General features: G+C 48.8%; 8 protein-coding genes across 8 annotated transcripts; 5 read left to right on the forward strand and 3 right to left on the reverse strand.

Annotated features, from left to right (window-relative positions):
* Positions 1 to 3,913: 3,913 nt before the first annotated feature.
* Positions 3,914 to 4,414, forward strand: BKA55DRAFT_532094 (uncharacterized protein; the record flags this gene model as incomplete). Its single annotated transcript, XM_046189296.1, has 1 exon — positions 3,914 to 4,414. The coding sequence occupies one exon, from the start codon at positions 3,914 to 3,916 to the stop codon at positions 4,412 to 4,414; it is 501 nt and encodes a 166-aa protein (XP_046056206.1).
* Positions 4,415 to 5,641: 1,227 nt separating this feature from the next.
* On the forward strand, positions 5,642 to 7,034 carry BKA55DRAFT_496605 (white-collar 2; the record flags this gene model as incomplete). Its single annotated transcript, XM_046186387.1, has 2 exons — positions 5,642 to 6,836; positions 6,892 to 7,034. 2 exons carry the CDS (start codon positions 5,642 to 5,644, stop codon positions 7,032 to 7,034), a joined length of 1,338 nt encoding a protein of 445 aa, XP_046056207.1.
* Positions 7,035 to 7,771: 737 nt separating this feature from the next.
* Positions 7,772 to 9,298, forward strand: BKA55DRAFT_548602 (uncharacterized protein). Its single transcript, XM_046191133.1, has 5 exons — positions 7,772 to 8,149; positions 8,342 to 8,494; positions 8,548 to 8,727; positions 8,794 to 8,975; positions 9,030 to 9,298. Exons 1-5 carry the CDS (start codon positions 8,089 to 8,091, stop codon positions 9,207 to 9,209), a joined length of 756 nt encoding a protein of 251 aa, XP_046056208.1. The 5' UTR covers positions 7,772 to 8,088; the 3' UTR covers positions 9,210 to 9,298.
* Positions 9,299 to 11,517, reverse strand: BKA55DRAFT_548604 (amidase signature domain-containing protein). Its single transcript, XM_046191134.1, has 5 exons — positions 11,220 to 11,517; positions 11,065 to 11,167; positions 10,529 to 11,015; positions 10,463 to 10,479; positions 9,299 to 10,418 (listed from the first exon to the last, which is right to left on the reverse strand). Exons 1-5 carry the CDS (start codon positions 11,339 to 11,341, stop codon positions 9,369 to 9,371), a joined length of 1,779 nt encoding a protein of 592 aa, XP_046056209.1. The 5' UTR covers positions 11,342 to 11,517; the 3' UTR covers positions 9,299 to 9,368.
* Positions 11,518 to 12,265: 748 nt separating this feature from the next.
* BKA55DRAFT_496037 (uncharacterized protein) lies at positions 12,266 to 13,854 on the forward strand (the record flags this gene model as incomplete). Its single annotated transcript, XM_046186339.1, has 2 exons — positions 12,266 to 12,317; positions 12,368 to 13,854. 2 exons carry the CDS (start codon positions 12,266 to 12,268, stop codon positions 13,852 to 13,854), a joined length of 1,539 nt encoding a protein of 512 aa, XP_046056210.1.
* Positions 13,855 to 14,235: 381 nt separating this feature from the next.
* On the forward strand, positions 14,236 to 14,539 carry BKA55DRAFT_682534 (uncharacterized protein; the record flags this gene model as incomplete). Its single annotated transcript, XM_046198363.1, has 2 exons — positions 14,236 to 14,483; positions 14,530 to 14,539. The coding sequence occupies 2 exons, from the start codon at positions 14,236 to 14,238 to the stop codon at positions 14,537 to 14,539; spliced, it is 258 nt and encodes an 85-aa protein (XP_046056211.1).
* Positions 14,540 to 15,385: 846 nt separating this feature from the next.
* On the reverse strand, positions 15,386 to 17,837 carry BKA55DRAFT_9931 (uncharacterized protein). Its single transcript, XM_046201709.1, has 3 exons — positions 17,266 to 17,837; positions 15,770 to 17,217; positions 15,386 to 15,715 (listed from the first exon to the last, which is right to left on the reverse strand). Exons 1-3 carry the CDS (start codon positions 17,573 to 17,575, stop codon positions 15,623 to 15,625), a joined length of 1,851 nt encoding a protein of 616 aa, XP_046056212.1. The 5' UTR covers positions 17,576 to 17,837; the 3' UTR covers positions 15,386 to 15,622.
* Positions 17,838 to 18,543: 706 nt separating this feature from the next.
* BKA55DRAFT_498469 (uncharacterized protein) lies at positions 18,544 to 20,627 on the reverse strand (the record flags this gene model as incomplete). Its single annotated transcript, XM_046186552.1, has 2 exons — positions 18,544 to 20,458; positions 20,512 to 20,627. The coding sequence occupies 2 exons, from the start codon at positions 20,625 to 20,627 to the stop codon at positions 18,544 to 18,546; spliced, it is 2,031 nt and encodes a 676-aa protein (XP_046056213.1).
* Positions 20,628 to 20,692: the final 65 nt, after the last annotated feature.

Raw genomic sequence — 20,692 nt, forward strand, 5'->3', positions numbered from 1 at the left:
AACTCCTCGTCAGCGCGCTGGATGACGTCTCGTTGATGTGAGGCCTCTTCTTTCAGTGCCTGGATCTGATTCTGGAGGTCCTGCTTTTTGTCCAATTGACCCGCTGCCCGGCTAATCTTGTTTCGCAACTCGCTCTTTTCAAGCTCAAGAGAGTTGAGCTGGTCTTTCGTACGCTGACGATCCGTAGTCAACTTCGAGATGCGATTCTTCAGGTTCCTCATCTGGTCAGATAGGCCAGCCTGAAGCTCATGAATCTCGTCGGGACTTCGAGTGGCCCCACCTGACATTTGCTGAGACATGATACGGTCAACCTGATTCTCAGACTCTGCAATATCCTTGACAGTTTGTGCAATGTTGAGAACCGTCTTTGACATATCTTCTAAGTCTTTCTGCTTCTCTTCCTCAGCTGACACGACAGACCCTTGTTCTTCCACTTGTCTCTCAAGGGCATCAAACTCTGCTTCGGCAACCTTGCACTCTTCTCGAAGAGTAGGCAGTTCGGCAGTCAGCCGCTCATACGTGTCATAAGATCCTCTGACAGATCGTAGCTTTTCCAAGTTTGCGACAGTGTCCTTAAGGTCCTTCTCGGTATCGACTTTGCCTTTGGGGTCAAGGTGCTTGTCAATCCTCTTGCTCAAGCGCTCCATGCTTGCGGCTTGGTTGTCATCAAAATGACGATCACATAGTAAGCACTTGCGTTTAGTATCAAGCAAGCGTTTGCATTTTGTGTAGTAGTCCACGAGAGCGTCGAAGAGACTCAAGTCATTCCTGAGCTCCTCCACCTGTGATTCAGTGACCTCGATTTCTTCTTTGTAATCCTCGATAATAGCATTGTCGCGAACAGCAAGAAGAGCATTGATGACCTGCTGTTGACAAGCCGCCGCCTCCTTGGATTTCTTCTCATGTGACTCCTTAGAAGTTCTCAACCTAAATTCCACTTTCTGCTGTTTTTGGCGGATTTGTTCGCGACGCTTCTGGGCCTCACTGACAACCTTGCTCTGGTCCTTAACCAATGCCTGGAACTTAGAATCGAGAGTCTCCGGCTGCCAATCACTGCCAAGAATCTTGTCGAGCTTCGGCTTCCAGGTGCTTGTCAAGGTATCAAGTTTACGCTTGCGGTCAGCAAGTTCCTTCTTCCTGTAGTCAAGCTGGGCTCGCTCAGACGCTAGACGGGTACATTCTACAAGCTCCCGACCTAGCTTATCGTTCTCATTCTCGAGCTGATGCAATTTATCGTTCTCGCCAGAGATTTGGCGGTCCCAATCGGCGTTCTCGAAGGTTTTCTGGGCTGTCTGAAATCTGCTTTCAAGGTCTTGCATCTGCCCATCAAGTACAGCCTTAGCACCCTCGTCCACGTCTATCTGGCTTGACTCGTTCTGGAGTATCAAAGTGCGTTTTTCAATAGCACCCATTCGTTGTTTCGCGGACACACGGTCTTGTGTGCGAGCAGCTTTGCGGCCTTCAAGCTCAGTGATGACGCCAGTGGCCCGGTCGAGCTCAGCGGAGTTTTCCTTCTGGAGGCGCTCCAGATCCCGTTTCTTCTCGCCCAGAAGTTTTTGAAGTTTATCATTGAAGGACCTCACATGGTGATCCGAAAGATCGCCGTCAAAGCCCGAGAAGCCATAAGACTGAGCGGCTTCCTGAATGGTTTCCATGCGTATCTTCAATTGACGCTCGTACTTGTCTTTGTCCGATTGGTGTTTGCCCTGTTCGGAAAGCTTGGCAGAAAGTTCCTTTCGTGATTTTCCTAACTCGGTTTGCAATTCATTATATTGTGTTTTGTTCTGGTCGGCCTCATCTTGAAGATGTTGCATACGGTCTTCATAATGTGCTAGGTCACCCTCGAGCTTTTCGTCGTCATCGGGCAGTTCCTCGATAGTAGCCTTCAGTTCTTTGACAGCCTCTTCTCTGTACTCAAGCTGCTCACGCTTGGTGTTAAGGTTCTGCACAATTGCAAGATGGCTGTTCGCCGTTTCTCGAATGTTTCGGATCTTGTCTTGGGTTTCCTCCATTTCAGAACTGATTGACTCGCAAGTTTCTCGAGATCCCTCAATTTCGGCTTGCAAGGCCTTCATCCTCTTCTCGGCTCTGTCACCACGATCCTTGTTCACCTTGTTATGAGCCTCGTCATTCTGAAGCTTGCCGAGCTGCTCGACTTGTTTCTTTCGGAGGACCTTGAGGTTGTCGATGGCTTTTGTATATTTCATGGCCTCAAATATTTCGTCAAAGCGTTTCTTCAAAGCAGCTGGCTCACTCAATGGCCAAAGGGATTCGTCTTGATGGCAGAATATGACAGCATCAAGAATTGCAGGCGAAACACCAAGACGCTCTGGGATCATCTCATCTAGCTGAGCTTGACGAGTAGAAGTTGTTGTTCGCTCTCCATTGTTGACTACAACCAGGGAGCAGTCGAGGGTTTTCTGAGAGCGGGTGGTTTTCTTGACGGTAAGTTGTAAACTTCGAGTAGCGACATGTTGACGGTCATTGATCGATCGAAACTGGAGCTTCACCTGGGCCATAACCTCCTTCTCGCCGCAAAGCTACGGCATGTTAGCATGAGAATCTGCTTGTTGAAGAACTGTGCATGTCAGCACCTTTGGGTCATGAATGAAAGCGCCGCCCTTGCTGTTAGGCGGCAGCTCACCGGTCGTGGCATATTTTAGACACTCAATGATTGTTGTCTTTCCCGATCCGTTGTAGCCGACAATAAGGGTCAGAGGCGTATTGAACTGGATAGCTTCACGGACTGAGGGGCTGAAGGACCGCACACCCGAGATCGAAAGCTTGTCGATTCTAGACATGGTGACTACTACCACATCAGGGGAACGTAGTGATGGTAGTGTCTACGATTACGTAGATTAAATCATTGACTAAAAGGGAAAGCTGCAGTTCACAAGTCACAAGAATGTGGAGGCTTTGGATAGAGACATCAAGTGTCGCTGGCTAGCGTAGATCAGGCAGCTGAAGGTAAATTGGTAGATAACGCGACGTTAAAAGACAAAGACGCGTTGAGAGGTTCCGAAAGTCAGGAACAGTCAATGCGTAAGCACGTGCTTGACCAGATTTACCCGGAGTTCTCGCGACTTAAATGCTGGAGAGAAGAAAGTGCAATCAACTGTATTACCCATCGTGCCTGCCGGCATGGCCTGTTCACTAATCATTTCTCAAAAAATGACCAGTTTTGGAAAGCTGTCTGAAGTCAACAACACACTTCAACAGTGTTTTGAGGCTGGCCAAACTGTTTCATTTTGTGCTCTATCATGACAAGTATTTCGTGACGTTTCATCAATTCATGAAATCGACTGGAAGATTACGTCTTTTCGACGTCAGCAGAGCACCAAGTGGCAGGTCTCCAGGGATCACCAAAACCAAGACCACCAACGGCCTTGGGTCAAAACACACCCAAACACACCAGTCCCAGCGCCACTCCGCTTTGGTTTTGTGCGGCGTAGACCAAAACCCCCTTACAGCTGGAGTGGCAATGCTTGATCGTTTCCCCAGGGTCTAAGGGCCTCGAAGGGTCTAGAGAGCTGGAGAAGCAAAGAGATGCAGACATTCAAGCCGTTCAGCAGAGCATTTACTCGTGGGTGGCAGCAGTTGTGCCATAACAGTGACATATCTCTGTTTTCCTTGCATGAAAAAAACAGAGAAAACAGCAGATGTTAGGTGAGGCGACAAATTTGGGAAGGATTTGCTTATGAGGATCGGCTAACAAGACGTGCAGACGGCCAGCCTACTATGTGGTTTTGAACAAGCCATGCCATTTTTTTTATATTTTTTTTGCTTCACTCCTTGAGCATCTCTTGTTCCTCGATGCCCTTTTCTTTCCCGATATCTCGATCACGAATCTCTCCAACAGATCCCCGTAACTGCCCCGCGATGATCCCCCTGAACGTCAAACTAATCAGGCATCATGAATGCGAACGAGAATCGATATTTCTCCTGCGAGCCTCGAATGAGATGCTACAAATCTTGGTCAGCCACTGTGGATGGTGGCCTACCTAGGCGCTTGGCTTGCGCTACTGCCGCTGGACCCTTTACGCTGGATCCCGCTAAAGCGATCCAAGGGTGCGCTAAAACGGACTACGCCGATGCAGCAACCAATAGTCCCGGCCGGAGTAACTCCTACGAGCTATCAGCCCGCTTTTCCCGGGGCATAACCTCCGGGACCCTTGTCTTGTATTGGTTCAATTGTTGGACAACTACTGATGAGGCTAAAGACAAGAACAGGGAGTCTTGCCGAGCAGTGCAGATTGGGCCCCGGACACAAGAGGTGACGTTTCATGCCCAGTTTAGCCCAAGGCACCCTAAATTCCCATGTGTGAAAGAATCCAATTCTGCAAAAGTGCCATGTTTAACAGTGGCCACACTCGCCGCTGAGCTGCCCAGTTTGCCATGGGAGTCTATGGACTGATTTCTGATGGACACACACACACAACAAGCCTGCTGCTGCCCTGTCATCAGACCCAAGCAAGGGGAAATAATTAAAAGTCGCTCTCAACCTATGTCTTTGCTGTGAACCTAACGATCTGTACCGTACAAAGCGGTCCTGAGCTTCGCCTTGACTCAGAAAGCGGGCCATTCTTTGTTATGCAAAGACGCTACTAGAAACTTTGGTGTAGGTAGGTGACATGACAGATGGATATCTGTTTGCTGATTTCTCATCTCATCTTGTCCCGTCACAGCAAGTTCATCCAAAACCTTTCACAATCTTGCTTCTTACACCTGCCCGAGACTTTCTTGTTGTACCAGGCGTCTCATCTATCTGAGCACTGTCAATCAGGTAACTCGAATCTGTGCCCGTGCCCGTGCAACATTTCTGTCCATGCCTTGTTCTATTTCAAGCCCCCTTCAGCGCTGTCTCTTTACTTGAATTCATCATGTCAACTTGGATATTTTTCAACTTGTGTTGTTGTTTCTAACATTTTATAGGCGTCTAACAGGGCTACCTCAAACTCCTTTACCGCTTTGTTCCTGGTCGATCATTTGATGCTCCTCGCTGTTCATTATCTCAGTGGACAATAGAGAAGGGGAAGCTCAACATCCAGTTCTACGTTTCGAGTTAGATGTTGAGCTCAAGAAGTCGCCTTCATCATACTCAAAAACAAAATTGAAGAAGAAAAAATCGCCGATACAACCCTAAAACATCTTATTACCACCCAGATATATATTTTCGTTTTTGGGGATTTCTCATGGTACTCAAGCCATCGAAGCAATATCTCCAATTGGACAACCCATCCCCAGCTCTTATCGCTACCGTTGTCGCATCCACTGAGTCGAGAACTGAAGTGACCACCAAGGCCACGCCTAAGGCCACTGAAATTGCCCTTTCCGGGTTCTCACTAATGCAGCGACGAATACTCGACTGCCACATGAATGCGCCGCAACCATGTCCCACAGACCACCTCCACCTCCTCCTCCTCCGCCCCAGGGCGCCCCTCATCCGAACAACTTCAACAATTTGTACGGTTTCAACCTCGATATCGGTTCTCTCCCCGACATGACGGGTGGCCAGGTCAATTACCACTCCCCTCCCCGCGACGCCGACGCCGGGGCTGCGGCCCTATCTATAGCGCCCCCCCTACGGCCAAGGCCAACGCAACCTTGATCTTCGATCATTTCGGCTAACCCGATTTTGTAGATGGGCGCTGATGGTCAGGACAACGATCTCATGGCCATGCTCGATAATAGTATGCTCGGTGGCATAACAGATATTCCCATGAACCTCGAATCTGCAGATGACTCCAACATGAGCGGCTCTTTCGGCAATGGGCAATCGACTACAGAAGAGTCTGTCGCGAGAGCTGAAAATCAATTCAACACGGCAGCCAACAATGTTCCTGGTGCAGGGCCCCTCCCTGCTGGCGCGTTTGCTCAGATGAATCTCGCTGGCGCCAGCACCCTTACTGAGTTCACCAAGCGAAGAAATTGGCCCGCCAAGGTCGTGGAAGAGCTCAGAGACTTTTTACAGATTCTCGATGCGAACGGTCGCATCAAGTACGCATCACCTAGTATTCTCCAGGTCACTGGATACAGTGTGGAGGAGATTCAAGATGTGTTTCTGAAGGACTTGATCCACCCAGACGACCAAGGTGTTTTTGTCGCAGAACTTAACGAATCCATCGCATCAGGCAACCCGCTACGACTCTTTTACCGTTTCAAAAGGAAGGACGCCGACTATGCGATTTTTGAGACTGTCGGCCATGCTCACATTGCTGGCGCCAAATTTGCCCCCAATCCAAATAATCAGTCACCCTTCTGCCAGGCCGTATTCATGATGGCGCGACCATATCCGACCAAAAACGCTGGACTTTTAGACTCTTTCCTTGAGCATAAGATCGAGAATGAACGATTAAAGCGCCGTATCGCCGAGCTTCGTCGTGAAGAGGAGGCCGAAAACGATGAGGCGCAGAAGCAGTGGCTGCAGAGTCAAGAGGGTCGGTCAGACATGACACCATCTGAAGGAACCGGCGTATCCTCAGGAACCTTCTACCGCCCGGGTAGCGAAAGAGTAATGACAGACGCCGATCGAGCAGCTCTCAATAAAGCTCTTACACGCGAGAACCTCGAGGATTCAATTGCAGGTGATCGACAGGATTCGCTGAAGGACAAGATGGCACGTTACGAAGGGGCATCACACACAGACACGATCGAGATGTTGACGGGATTGCGATACATCGAGGGCGAACGAAGCCGGGGCATTACGACTGGTAATGCTAGCCCGACCTTGATCAAGGGTGACGCAGGAATTGCAATTCCGATGGAGCGAGACCCTCGAGCAGGCGATAAAAAGAAGAAGCTCAAGACTTCTGAGGAATATGTGTGTACGGACTGTGGTAAGTGGTTTTGTTGACGTAAGTGGCCTGATGCATCAATACTGACATAATCCAGGCACACTGGACTCACCAGAATGGAGAAAGGGACCCCAAGGACCCAAGACATTATGCAACGCCTGCGGTTTGCGTTGGGCCAAGAGGGAGAAGAAGAGAACCAGCACCAGCCATCCTCCGACAGTGGATCAATCTGTGTCCTGACCACAAGGCTACGAAATGGCTTCTGACAGGCCATCGATCTACCGGCTTGTAAGATGCATGGCCCGACCGAAACGAGAGGGCAGCAAGTAGCAGTGTTTGTCACGATATACGACGAGTCGACTAGAGACACGGTGCCCGGGGCACGACGGAGTTTGGGCTGAAATTACTGATTTGGATGGCGAAAAGCGGGATACACGAGACGCTCACAGCCGGTTGTTTACTTGATTACTTTCTTCTGCAAACTCACGATTGAACTGGATATTTGATTTGTCACGACTGGGACTACAACACAGATACCTGGAGTGTAGGGAGCATTTGGGCAGACATAGCTGACGTGCGCGCCCTTGATGCGCCGCGTATACGAATTGACGCATTTTTTGTAGTGACTGTCGTGACTAAGAGATGCAATGACACACAAACCATATACCTCGGGCTATTCAGTGTTGGTCAATACAGTCAGTCAGGGTCTTGTTCATACGTGACCACGCAGTTCAGCTGAAACTATGATCCATCAATGGGGGAGGCAAGAAAACTTCTGACTTCTATCCTAAGTGACAAAAAGACTTAGGTAAATTTTGTATAAATTAGTGGACCTTTAGGCTAGTCTTTTTTGTCACCTTGATTCCCAGTCAGAAGTTTTCTTGCTCCCTAAGGGCCCTGGCAGCTGAAATAAGCAACAGCTAATGCTCCAAGTCCCACTAAGTCCGAATGGATTGCGTAGGTCATAACAAGCTCCCCATAATTACGGGGGTAGCTTGTATCCACGTCAGACACCTCAAGGGCAATCGCAGGAAAGTATTGGATGGATAATAAAACAGAACGAACAGTGATGCACTCTGGTCAGTACTACTAGGTAGAGGGTCATGCAAGAGAAGCTTTAATTGGGCTGATCGGACGTTCGCTTTCTAACTCAATGTGCTTGAGACTTGGACCCCTCTATTTCAACGTATTCCCCTCCATCATTAACTTCACTCTCGCATTTGCATTTTCCTCTCGATACTAAACAACTTTTAATACAACACTATTTTCTATCCCCTCAAACTACATCGCCATCATGGACAAGCTCATCAACGCCGCCAAGGACTATCTTGATGACGACAAGGACAAGCGCCAGGGTATGTTATGTCTCCATCCTCATGTTGTACCTCATGGCTCTTATTACCCCGCCATGAATCCATGATGCCACCCATATGGCCTTAGATCGTCGAGGGAGGCTGAAGTAACAGCTATCGATCATGCAATAAATCTCGGCATCTCAGCTATAATTCAGGCTCCAGACGGCTTCAGCTAATTCGTTTTCATTCTAGAACACCAGCAGCAAGGACACGGACAGCAGCAGGGCTACGGAGGCCAAAACCAAGGCTATGGCCAGCAACAAGGCTATGGCCAACAGCAAGGTTACGGACAACAAGAGGGCCAGTATGGGCAGCAACAGCAGTACCCTCCCGCCGGTGGCATCCGTTAGTCACCAACACAATTCTCCTCCCGAGCGAGCGGATCTAACGATATACAGAGTCTCAGGGCGGCGGTGGCTTCTCCAGCTTCCTTGGTGGAAACGTCGACTTTGACAACGCCAAGGAGGAAGCCCATCAGAAGGCCGGATCTTCTGGTGACAAAGACCTCTTTGGAAGCATTCTAGGATCTCTCGGACAGAAGCAGAACAAGCTTGCTGATGAGGACCTTGATGAAGAGGGTGAGTGATCTTTCAAATTTCTGTCTAAATGGGCCAAGAGACATGCTGACGACATATGACTACTAGATGCCATCAAGCAGCACAAGAACACCTACAACAACGACGATTCCCAGCAGGACAGCAAGAGTCTGGGCACCGCTGCTGCTATGCAAGCCCTCAAGATGTTCACCCAGGGTCAAGGCCAGAGCAGCACTGGTGCCAACAGTCAGACTGCGTTTCTAGGACTTGCCTTGGCCGAGGCTAGCAAGGTTTGTTTTGAAGTACAGTATACGTATAAGTCAATGTCTAATATGAATTTGTAGCTCTTCGACAACAAGGCCGCATCAGGCAAGGTATCCGAGGGCACGAGCAAGGAGAGCGTCATCCAGCAGGCTGGTGAAGTCGCTTTCAAGATGTACCTCAAGAACCAGGCTGGTGCTGGTGGACAGCAGGGTGGCGCTTCCGGTCTTATGGGTCTTGCTTCTAAGTTCCTGGCTAAATAAGCCCAATAGTTGCTACGGCATGCAGTCATGAATGAAAACGAGGGCCGAGAAACCCCCTTGATCGTTGCATGATAGACAACAATTAAAAGATCCCATATTCCATTTCCGTTTTTGCAAACTAAGTGCAGAATAGTAAAGCACTATCTTGGAACAACGAATTTATGCCTTCTGCTTAATCAGATCCGCAACATCCAACCACTCATCAGGTCGGCGCCGGCCAGACTCTGTAGCATTGTGCAAATACTCTTCTGCCTCTGCTGCCCAAGCTAGGAGCTGCTCCTCGCTACCCCATTCTCCTGTAGCCATCAAGCCAATAGAGAGCTTACCCTCACCTTGATCCGGATCCACGTATCCAACAGGAGCTGACACAGCAGGTGTACCGGTCAAGTTGGCCAAAAAGACGTAGAGCATGTTTCGAATGGTCGTGTTGGTATCACTCATGCCAAAGGCTTGATCACCAGGGACAATAGGCCATCCGATCAAGGGACTTGTGGGTGTCATGATGAGAAGACCAGGGTGCTTCTGGAATAAGTAGGCCAGATGTTGCATGACGAGCTCTCGTAAAGCACCGTATTTGAGCATATCAGCTGCAGGAGTCCTGGTTCCGACAGACATGACGACCTTGTTAGCAGGTCCAACGAGAGAGAGCCAGTCGGCGGGATTGGGAGTTCGTCGGCGAGCTGACTCGGCCATCTCAGTGATACAGACAACACTGTGCGCAAGCTGCGCCTCAGGAATGTAAGGGATAGTGATATCAATAATCTCGTAACCGCACTTATTAGCGAGGTACTCAACCGCCCTGTCACAGACCTCTTTGACACGAGGATCAGCCTTGTTCCACCAGTCACGGTAAATTCCCATGACCTTCTTCTGACCCTTTGGCGGTGGGTTAGAACGAGCAAAGCGGCTTTGGATATGGCAGTCCGGGTTCGGTTGGGCCATGACGCGGTAGGCAATGGTCAAGTCTGCGACAGTAGCGGCGATGGGACCGGTAATACACATGGTGTTGTTCATGAACATAGTTCTATTATGTGTGGTCTTGAGGCCATAGACGCCATTGAAAGTGGGAGGGATGCGGATACTGCCTCCAGCGTCGGTGCCAACGGCGATGGGGACAACGCCAGCTGAGACTGTGGATGAGCCTCCTGAGGAAGAACCGCCAGGATAGTAGGATTTGTTGAGCCAATTGGTGGGTGTTCCTTGTGCAGCCTACATTTGTTAGTGGTGTCTTATACGAAACGATTCGTGCTTACATTGCATCCACTGGTATCTGAACAAGGTCAGTGATTGCAATAGAAAGACGTTGTATGTGGACTCACCAGAGCCAAGCTCATGCATAGCATTCTTGCCAATGACTACTGCACCAGCTTCCTGGAGCTTCTTCACTGGCCATGAAGATTCTTTCTGCTCCTTGAAGGTCTCAATAGAGGGCTCATATTTCATACCAATGTGGTTATGAAATCCCTCGACATCAGTATCATCCTTGACACCGATAGGTACACCGTCCAGTACACCCAATGGCTTGCCAGCAGCATAACGTTCAGTTGAAGCTTTGGCAGCCTCGAGGACTAGATGGTCTTTGCCGTGGTTGTCAACCCAGCCATCTGAATACTTGCCATCTGGTCTGGAGATCTGAGGGAGGAGAGCTTCAGCAACTTGGATAGGTGTCACTTGGCCCGACTTGTACATCTCATGATAGTCACTAGCAGTGTAGTATCGTGCTTTTGACTCTGCATACTGAGACTTGAGGAGCTGAGGTTCAAAGTCGAGCATAGGCTCCGCAGGGCCCAAGGGAGTAACGGTGGGCTAGCGTGTTAGCTATGTGTCGTCTGCATGAAACAATGACTTTGCATACATGAAACCTGTAAGGGATATCATCAAGAGCAGGAATGTCTTTGATTGTGCCAAAGTGGGCATTATCCCAGAAGTACTGCTGGAGGAACCCAACTTTGGCGATGCTGCAAGAAATTAGCTTTGTTAAGGCTACAAGTCATAAGATATAGAACTCACAGGTTAGCACCAATTACGAGAGGAATGCCTCTAAATGTAGGATTGTTCTCGACTGTGGGATTGTATGTAGCTGCTGGAGCCTCAACAGGCTTGGGATAGTCGGCAAAGTCGGACGGGGCCATGATGGAAGATCCGGGCGATTGTGTTAGTCTGAGGGAAGATTCTGGGGGTTAAGGAGACCCGTAAAGTTTATATAAATGGCAGAAACAACAGCAAGAACAAAAGTTATGTCCCAATAGAGCAGGTCTGGAGATAAATAAGAGGTTCAACTCTCACCTAAGCTAACCTGAGCTTAGGCTGCATCTGCCGTTTACGACCCTTAGAACGCCAACCTAGGCTGCCCCACACGAGGTTCATGAGCATGAGATGCCATTTGCCGAGGCTCGTATAGGAAGATCATGAGAGACGAGATAATTCAGGAACAATCTACTTTTTGCATGGAGCTGTCCATTTCTCGATACGAAAAGACCAATCATACTAACTGCAGCGTACCTCAATCTATTCGTCCATTTATTTGAATTGAATGCCATGACAAGCAATCCAGCGACCAGTAGTCCTTGCATGATGAATACACAAGCATTTACACGTCTGACAGAGTATTCATTATAGATCAAAGGCGCTGATTAGGCAAGTAAGATGAATATTAAACCAATTGAGCCAATGATTATATCAAACAACAAAGTCCATAAGATGAATAGCATAAAGGCCATGTGGTTGCCTTACGTCATCCTTGACTAGCAAGCACTAAGTCTCACCTCCCTTTAGTGCCTTTAGTGCCCCGCGTCATAGCATCGCATCACATGGCATCTTTGTCACTCCTCACTCGATAAGACTCTAACAACAACAGATACCGTGACCATTTTCTCTTGATTTAATTACATACCTCTTCATAGCCTTGCTCTTCAAATCTTTCTTCTAGCAAAAGTCTCATTCATGGTCAGCAACATACAGACTACAAAGCTCTCCTAGGAGCTCAGCTCTTACATAGCTCAACCCCTCCAGGGATAGCTCCGCGATAAGCTATCTACAATATCATCACCATCAACATGTCACTATTTACCGCGCAGCTTTATCCTGGACGAGCACTGGGCTTCCTAGGTATGGCAAAACATCATAAGACTTAACAACATCTACTAACGTATTTTCAGTCCTCGGTGCAACTCTTCACGATGTCCTTACCCGTCTCAAAGCCGAACCCCAACGCTTCCCGAAGATCGAGCTCCTTTACTCCCCTGACCGACCTGTCACCGAACCCGTCGGCGTTGAACTGCCTGGAAACGGTATACGACTAAGATTTGACGGTCCCGAGCAACGCTTGCGTCTTATCGAAGTTATCGACTTCACCAAGAATCACATCACCTTCAAAGAACGAGATCTTGTCAAACCATCTGCTGGAGCCCCTGGATCTCCTACACCGGGCGACTCGGCATCAGGACCTACTTTCCGACACATATATCATAAACTGCTCGGCCCTACGTATGCCGGCGAATTTATTCCACCATATAGTGGTCACGATAATGGCATCTACGTTCTGTCCTATCCCGGCGTTGCCTTTAACTTCTCACTTAACCCTTCCGAGTACTCCCCCGAGAAAGATGTAGTGTCAACTTTCGCATCGGCATCTAGTCAAGTCGCAACCTCGATGGCTGTCTTCAGTGGTGATTCCTGGGCCGACGCTAGACCAACTCTTTGGACCGAGATTCTACCCAGTATCAAATCAACTACCGTGATACCTCGTAGTAAAGATGTCTATCCTGACGAGATTTCGCTTGTTCGATTACATGGAGCTGGGAAGATTCAACTTTTCAGAAAATGGACCAGCAACTCTTTCTGGATCACCCTTGGCGAGACGACACCTCAAGACCTCCTCATGGAGTTGGGGCCTCCGAATGCCATCTATCGCAAGAATGACCAGAAAATGGTCATTCATAAGATGCGAACAGCAAGCAACGCTAAAGGTCGCCCAGATGCTGCGGATATTGGCCGACCTGAAGATCTTACCGATACAGATCAGTCTTCCATGCACGACGGGTCTGATGCATCAGAAAATGAAGAAGCCGTTGATGATCAGATTGGTCTCAACACAAATGGCGAATGCTTCTACAATTACTTCTATCTCGGGTTTGACATATTAATATCGACTCGCGTACCCCCATCACAAGCCCCTCCTGGCAGCAAAATCAGTGAAGCAGAGGGTCAGAACGGCATCATATCCCATTCTCCCGATCGATTGGTAGCCACAAAGCTGGTTCTACATGGAAACATACCTGGCTCATACGAGTTCAATCGTCATCGTCGTTGTCGCTGGGAAATTGCCTACCTGGACTCTCTAAATGACGGCAACGGAGCGTCAGATTCAGAAACACCTTTCCCACAAATAGAAGACCGTATGAATGCAGCATGGGCATCTGCATTCCCACGAAACGACTCTCAGCAGAGACAACGCGGCATGGTTCTTAATCGTGGCTGGGGCGATAGTCCAGGCAGTAGTTGTGAGTTTTTGGGTGGATGGGAGGAGAGCGGCGCAAGAAGGGCAGAAACAAATGGCGATTCCACGACGACCTTGTATGGATTCCCAGGGCTGGTGTTTGAGGTTTTGAAGAATGGGCATGTCAACACTGTTACAGTGTTTTGATCTACGGCGTCACATCTGGAATTTGTTTGGGGAGTTTATGGTGTTTGGGAAGAGTCGATATAATGGCTCAGTTTTGTTTGCTTCGATACCTCTGTCTATATGGTCTTAGATTTCTTGTGAATTCATATTGACACGTCGTTATTCTTTTATTGCTCTTTGCTACATTGCCATTGTTTATGCATTTGTTGAATGGGGCACGAAATGCGGGAAAGTGCATCAAGAGAGGCAAAAGCTTCTACAACTACATAACTCAGTGCACTGTAGTTACCTAGGTATTCACTGCCAACCTCAACTCTCTGCACTTTCGCTCCCCCTCGTCCATTTATATACCTTCTCAAACAACAAATATCTCTCCTATACGTCCGCAAACAAGAAATCGCAATGTCGACCACAGAAAAGAAAAACACTGCTGAGCCAGTCGACAAAGAAGCCATCCGCGAGCTGATCAACGAGCTCGAACGCAAACTCGACGCTTTGTACACTCTCAGCGATGAGGTCAACAGAGGTATTCTCGAGAGTAAAGATGCGCTCGAAAGCGTTCGCGAGAAACGCGTCAAGCTGCTCAGAGCGCGGCTAGATCGGATCTTCCAGCAGTGGAATATCGGGCCTCTGACTAGCAACCATCACCCGTATGTTTCCTCCGATTTATGTGTATTCGATACTTATCCGGTGTAGGTCAACTTAGAATCAGAGCCAGAACCCAGGCCCGGGATCGAGCCAGGCTTAGAATCAAGCTGGGAATAACCAACGAGGGCAATTCGGTTTGCCATGGTAGATGCTAGAATGGTCGGTATGTTGTGTATCTACCTAGGGTGACACGTTGGCGAGACTCCTGCTAATGATCAATTGAAGGAAACACGGCCAACGAACTCTCTACCAAGGAGGTGGAAGATCGGACTTTGAGGCAGTGAGCCAGTATATTGCATTATAGCATAGAGGGAATAAGCCAATGGCAACCTTATAGAATCACACGGCGAGATCACGAGATCCTTATCGATCTTCCGTAGTATAAAGCCCTTAATGGCACATTGTAATCATGTTTTTTTTTATATCTTACCAGTTGACCTTTTATAGTGTCTTCAATTATACCTAAAGCCTCCATTATTTTAATAATAAAAGGCCCCTGTTAGTCAGGCTATAGTTGTAGTAGTCAAGTTATATGTTTTCGCCGCTGTACATGTGACCATCTATTGCGCTGGATCAACTGAGATATGTATGATTCAGGAGATGTATAATAGAATCTGGAGGGAGATCGGCCTCCATAGGGGGAGGAGAAAGCTTTTCTTAATGCCTTTAAAAGCCTGAATTCAGCCTGATATAAAGATTGGCTCGCAACATAATTATGTAGGCAGCTCAAATCCTCTAAGAGCTAACTGCAATAAGCTCGTAAGTCAGATAGACTTGAGCTAACTTTGCAGGTTCTAGAGAAATTAGATTGGGCTTTATATAAAGGGCAAGTTTGGTTGCCAAAAATCATAGGGCCTTTAGCACTGAAAGGCAATAGAAGATAATTGCATTGCCAAGCGGATTCCGTGACTAACAAGTAAATCAACTGTAAAGAATTAATAATGCACTATCGTTATAGATCGGAGGAGTGAACATTGTAAAGGTTTCTGTTAAACTGGTCTTATACACAAGCTCTTATAAAGACGAGTCTCTGTGACTGTCGTAGAAGCCATCTATTCCTACATCGTACACGCTACGCCAGGTATAATCATGCTCCTTTTCCGCTTGTCCCTTTCCAATTTCATGCATCTTTCGTAACTCTTTACCACTCATCGACCTCTCCCTTCTTGGGTTTTTGTACCCGCACAACCTTGTCACAGTTGAGCAAACATAGGGGATCAAAAGCCTTCTTGATCTGCATTGACTGTTAGCAAACTGCTCATTTCAAAATATGGGCAATATTTCTTACCTGTCGCATAGCGTCAACTGTAGACTCGCCAAGCTCATGGGGGAGATAATCCCGCTTGACGAGACCAACGCCGTGCTCGCCCGTTACAGTACCCTCCATCTCAACAGCCTTCTTGACCATGCGATGCACCACAGCCTCAGCCTTTGCACGCTGGGCATCGTTGTACAGCAGAATAGTGTGGAAGTTGCCGTCACCAACATGCCCCACGATGGAAGCAAACAGACCACTCTTTGCCATATCCTCCTTGGTCTCCTCAATCAGATCTGGTAGCTTGCTCATGGGCACAGCAACATCGCCTGTCCACACGTGGTCACCAGGCTTCTTGACGGCTGTGGTGCTCCAGAGAGCCTCCTTTCGTGCACTCCACAGCTCGTCCTGCTCTTCTTGGCTCTTAGCAAACTCAAAGGTCTTGCTGCCAGCCTGCTTAGCGAGGCCTTGCACTTGAGCAATCTGCTCCTTAACACCGGCGGGAGTTCCGGCGAACTTGAAAAAGAGTGTTGCCGCTTCTGTCCATGCTCGTGATGTCATGCCCGCATCGTTGATGCACTTCATTTGGTTATCGTCGAGAATCTCGACAGCAGCTACGGGGATGCCCTGGGCCACGACCTTGCTCACACAAGTAGCGGCATGGCGGATCGAGGGGAAGCTGCAGACAGCGACGCTGGTAGACTCAGGCTTGACGGTGACCTTGAGAGTAGCCTCAGTCACGAGGCCAAGGGTACCCTCAGAGCCAATGAACAGCTTGGTGAGATCGTAGCCAGCAGAGCTCTTGCGAGGTCGCTGCCGGGTCTTAATGACGGTACCGTCAGCAAGAACGACAGTCAAGCTAAGAACCCACTCGCGCATAGTACCATAGCGATAGGCATTGGTGCCACTGCATCCGGTACCAATCATGCCTCCAATCATAGCACCAGGGCCAGGGTCCGGAGGGAAGAAGAGACCCTCGTGGCCGAGGTGGTCATTTAGAGCTTCCCAGCCCATCGCAGGCTGGACAACAACATCGAGATCCTCCTTGTGAAGGTTGATAATCTTGTTCATACGGCCAAAGTCGATAGAGATGCCCTTGCGGGTAGGTGTAAAGTGACCCTCGAGACTGGTACCGCCGCTGTACCCTGTAACAGGAATCTTGCGCTTATGGCAAACCTTCATAATCTCAGACACTTCCTCGGTGCTTGAGGGGTAGACGACACAAAATGGGCGGTCTTCGGGGCCAGCCTGATGAGAGGACCAACTAGATGTAGCATGGTGTTCGAGGTCGTTCTCGGCGGTGCTGACATTGTCTTGGCCGACAATCTTGACAAAGTCGGCCCAGGCAGCCTGCATATTCTCGAGCTTCGTGTTGTGCTTGGGAGCTTTGGACTTGTTGAGAGGTAGTGTCGACGTAGGTTCTGGGTCTCTTGGCCAATATGTACCAAGCCAGTAGGAAATACCAACGCCCGAGAGGAAGACTATCATTTGTTAGTTCTCAACTCTAGAAAGCGAGTAATGGGACGTACCAAATGTCACCATCCAGTTCCGTGTAGGATCTGTCATGTTGCGCCACTCCTCGTACTTCTCCCTCTGCTCCCGCTCACGCCTTAATCGAGATCCAATACTGCCCATAACCTGTCCTTGAAACGTCCTTCCCACCTTTGTCTCGTTGCTCTGTCGCGCGGGCGTGTTCTTATTCGACCTCTCAGGCTCGATCTCGGTAGCGTAAGAGCGGTAGAAGGATGCATGTAACCTCGTAGCTCTGCAACTAGCTGTGGTGGGTGTCCGCAAGCTCCGAAGAGCAGCACGCTGAGCGCGCAATTGGAGAGAAGCCATGACGATGTAGCTTGTGCGCGGGCGGAGGTTGAAAGTCAATCGCAGGAAAAATTAAGATATATAAGTCGTAAACGGGTGTAGAGGAGGTGATCGAAGCTATAGGAGTGTATGGGGATAGGAATTGGCCGACGAGGAGAGGTCGATGTCGAGCTTAAGTGTTGAAGTCTACGGCAATGGAAAATTGTTAGGACGGAGTTGGAATACCGCACTATAATTCCCGAACCCCACATCACGGGGCCTTGTTCGGGCATCTTCAGGGCCCTGAGATCAGCCGCGATTAGATCTGCTACGGCATGGAGGTCTTTTGGTAATTCCCATTGGTTGTGATTATGTTTACTCTTATACTTGCCTTTTTAGTTATTGTTTCCTCGGTATAGTTCAACAATTGCGCTGTGTAATGTCCGCCTTCTGATATCTTCAATACCGATCCGTACCGGCCGGACCCGGAGCTTCTCACCCAATCTTGTAAGATAGGACCTCTTGATGGCTAAAACCTGACCAAAGTGGATGCTCAATATGATTTCAAGGATCAATATTGACTATAGAGGGGACAGGTTGAAGAGCAATTATCACATCAAAGCACGTCACCGCCGGCCTCGGCCAATTTCACTATCACGTATTACCAATCCTGTTACAATGAACCTTGAATCAAGTCTCTATCCTGTATTGTATGTTTTGAAGCAGTGAATGGTTTTACATATCCATATAATGCTAAATACCTTAGCCGAGACGTCAGATCTTCGGAGATTGGTCACCGTCATGAATGAACGTCTCAGCCGCATTCCCCAAAATATATCGCGGAGACCAAGTCCGCGCTCTCTGTGCTTCCATCCCGACGCCTAGACAACTGTCAAAATTGTCCAATCATATGCTGTATATTATCCCGAAACTCCGTACGCCCGTTCTCTTGTTATCGTTATCATCATGCCTACCACGGTAGCTCTTCGCATTCAAGGTGCACCAAGTGATCATATGTTGCCGTGTTGGACAAGTTGAACAGAAAAAGTCGGCGTTCCACTCTGCATGTGGTCAAAGTAGGCCGCTAACTCATCATCTCCTTGTATCTGAAGAGGTAACTCGTTGCCCTTGGGGTCCTTAATGATACCCTCGATACGAACACACATCGCCCCGGGAAACTTAGTTACCGCGACCTGTCGTAACTCCTGGATTGATTGCGATGACATTGTAGAGATCCACAGGCTGGTATTGGCTGGATATGTCGACGAAGGGTGCAATCGCATGAAAACTGCGAAAGAAGTCGGCACTGCAGGCACTGAAGGCACAGGCGAGAACATTGTACTTGGTGTCGACGCTGAGAATTGGTGCTGCACGTATTGCTGCTGCATATAGTTTGCCTGTGGTTGATTCCCCAAGTACATTGATGAGCTGTACTGAGTATCCATGGGGACGGTGTTGGTGGCGGACGAGCCCAGCATTCTATGGGGCTGGGGTAGGACACCCTGAGAAGCCGGCATGCCTAGAGCCGGTAATTGTACCTGTCCTGGCCGTTGTGGTGCTGGTGACTGTCCGGTTGTTGTATAGGCCATACGTGAGGTGACTGGCTCATGCACATGCTCATACCCATTGCTGTCCATGGGCTGGTCCATCATCGGATCCGTAGGTGAACTGGACCCTGGGGCTCCCCTTTCTGACATGGTGAAGGCGGATGTGTCTTCTATCGCTCTTTGTGCTTGTTGTTGATATATGCTTGGTTGAGCCTCAGTGATTTGTGAATCCTGAACAGTACTCTGTGGTTTATCGTTCTGAGACTTGCGCTTTGGTGTCTCTTTCTGCTTAGGAGTCTCGCCACTCTTGACTGTCTTGGATCTCTTCTCATCGCGTCTTCTCTTGATCACATCTCGAGCGACGATCTCGACTGCCTTGATTTTTCGACGAGATGATTCATCATTTCCATGAAGGGGAATTGCCCTCATACGTTCTGACTTCTCGAGCCATCGCTTCTTCAGCTCTTCCCATTGCTCCGGTGTCCCATCAGATTTACATGTAAATTTTGCATCGCACAGCACTTCATGCAAAGCAGCGCGAATCTCATGAGACTCTTCTGGGTTGAGGCCCAGCTCGTTCTTTGCATCGACGAGGGTCATTCTGGCATCCTGGTTCCGTAGGCGCTTGGTCACATCGGTGCAAATAACGTCCAAGGCAAGCTGCTTCCTCTCAAGGTCCTCTTTGGAAAGCCATAGCGCCTGTTGTAAGTGCGGGCGCTCGTGAACCAGGCGGTTCTTGACATAGTCCCATCTTCCTGGTCCAGCTTGGGTTTTCTTGACAATGGACTCTTCTTGACAGATTCGAGCAAAACACTCGCGAGTCTCTGCATAAATGGTCGCACCAAGACTGAGGGCTTCTTTGGAATCGTTCAAGGTCATTTCAGATGGGAAACGGACAATGTGTTCTGATTCAGTGAGATGTTGACGGTTTCTTCGGCTTTGTCTCTTGCTAATCTTGCGTGGTTTGGACGTTGTTGTGGCAGAGGTGGGATCTTCTTGCATCGAGTTTTCAGGAGCATATGATGTTGGCTGGTCAAGATCTCTGGGTTCTTGGTCAGGGAGTGGAGTGGTCACGTCTCCATCGTCTAGTGAGGCATCGTTCTCAAGATTCTCATCATCAGGCTCAGCATCACCAGATCTTGCTCGGTCACCATTTCGAACTCTAAGGAGCCATCGATTGCGGGCACGCACTCTCATGAGTTCACGGGAATTGATGTCAAAGCCATCCTCATCAGTAAGGATTCGTAGCATTTCACCTTGCGGGACATTTCTCTTCCATAGCTCATGGATGCGCTTCACAAGTCGGTCATCCTTATGTTTTAGTCTTTGTTTTGTAGGAAACTTCCATCGACTAAACTGAACTTGAAAAGCGCGCTTGCTGAAATAGGTCGTGTAAGTCGAAGAGAGCGGTCACTTACACTGAGCACTTACCTCGGCGTGAACTGGTAAACATTCTTCATGTGCACCATGATATCCTCGAGGGACCGACGCTCATTGATATAAAGCTGGTAGCACACATCTTTGTGTGGTTCCCATTGATAGACCATGACTCAATACTCGAGACAGCATAGTCTCTTGTGTCTGCGTCTTTGGTCAGAAAGGCTCAACTAAA

Source organism: Fusarium redolens, assembly GCF_020744475.1.
Source record: "Fusarium redolens strain MPI-CAGE-AT-0023 chromosome Unknown BKA55scaffold_1, whole genome shotgun sequence".
NCBI classification, from domain to species: domain Eukaryota; kingdom Fungi; phylum Ascomycota; class Sordariomycetes; order Hypocreales; family Nectriaceae; genus Fusarium; species Fusarium redolens.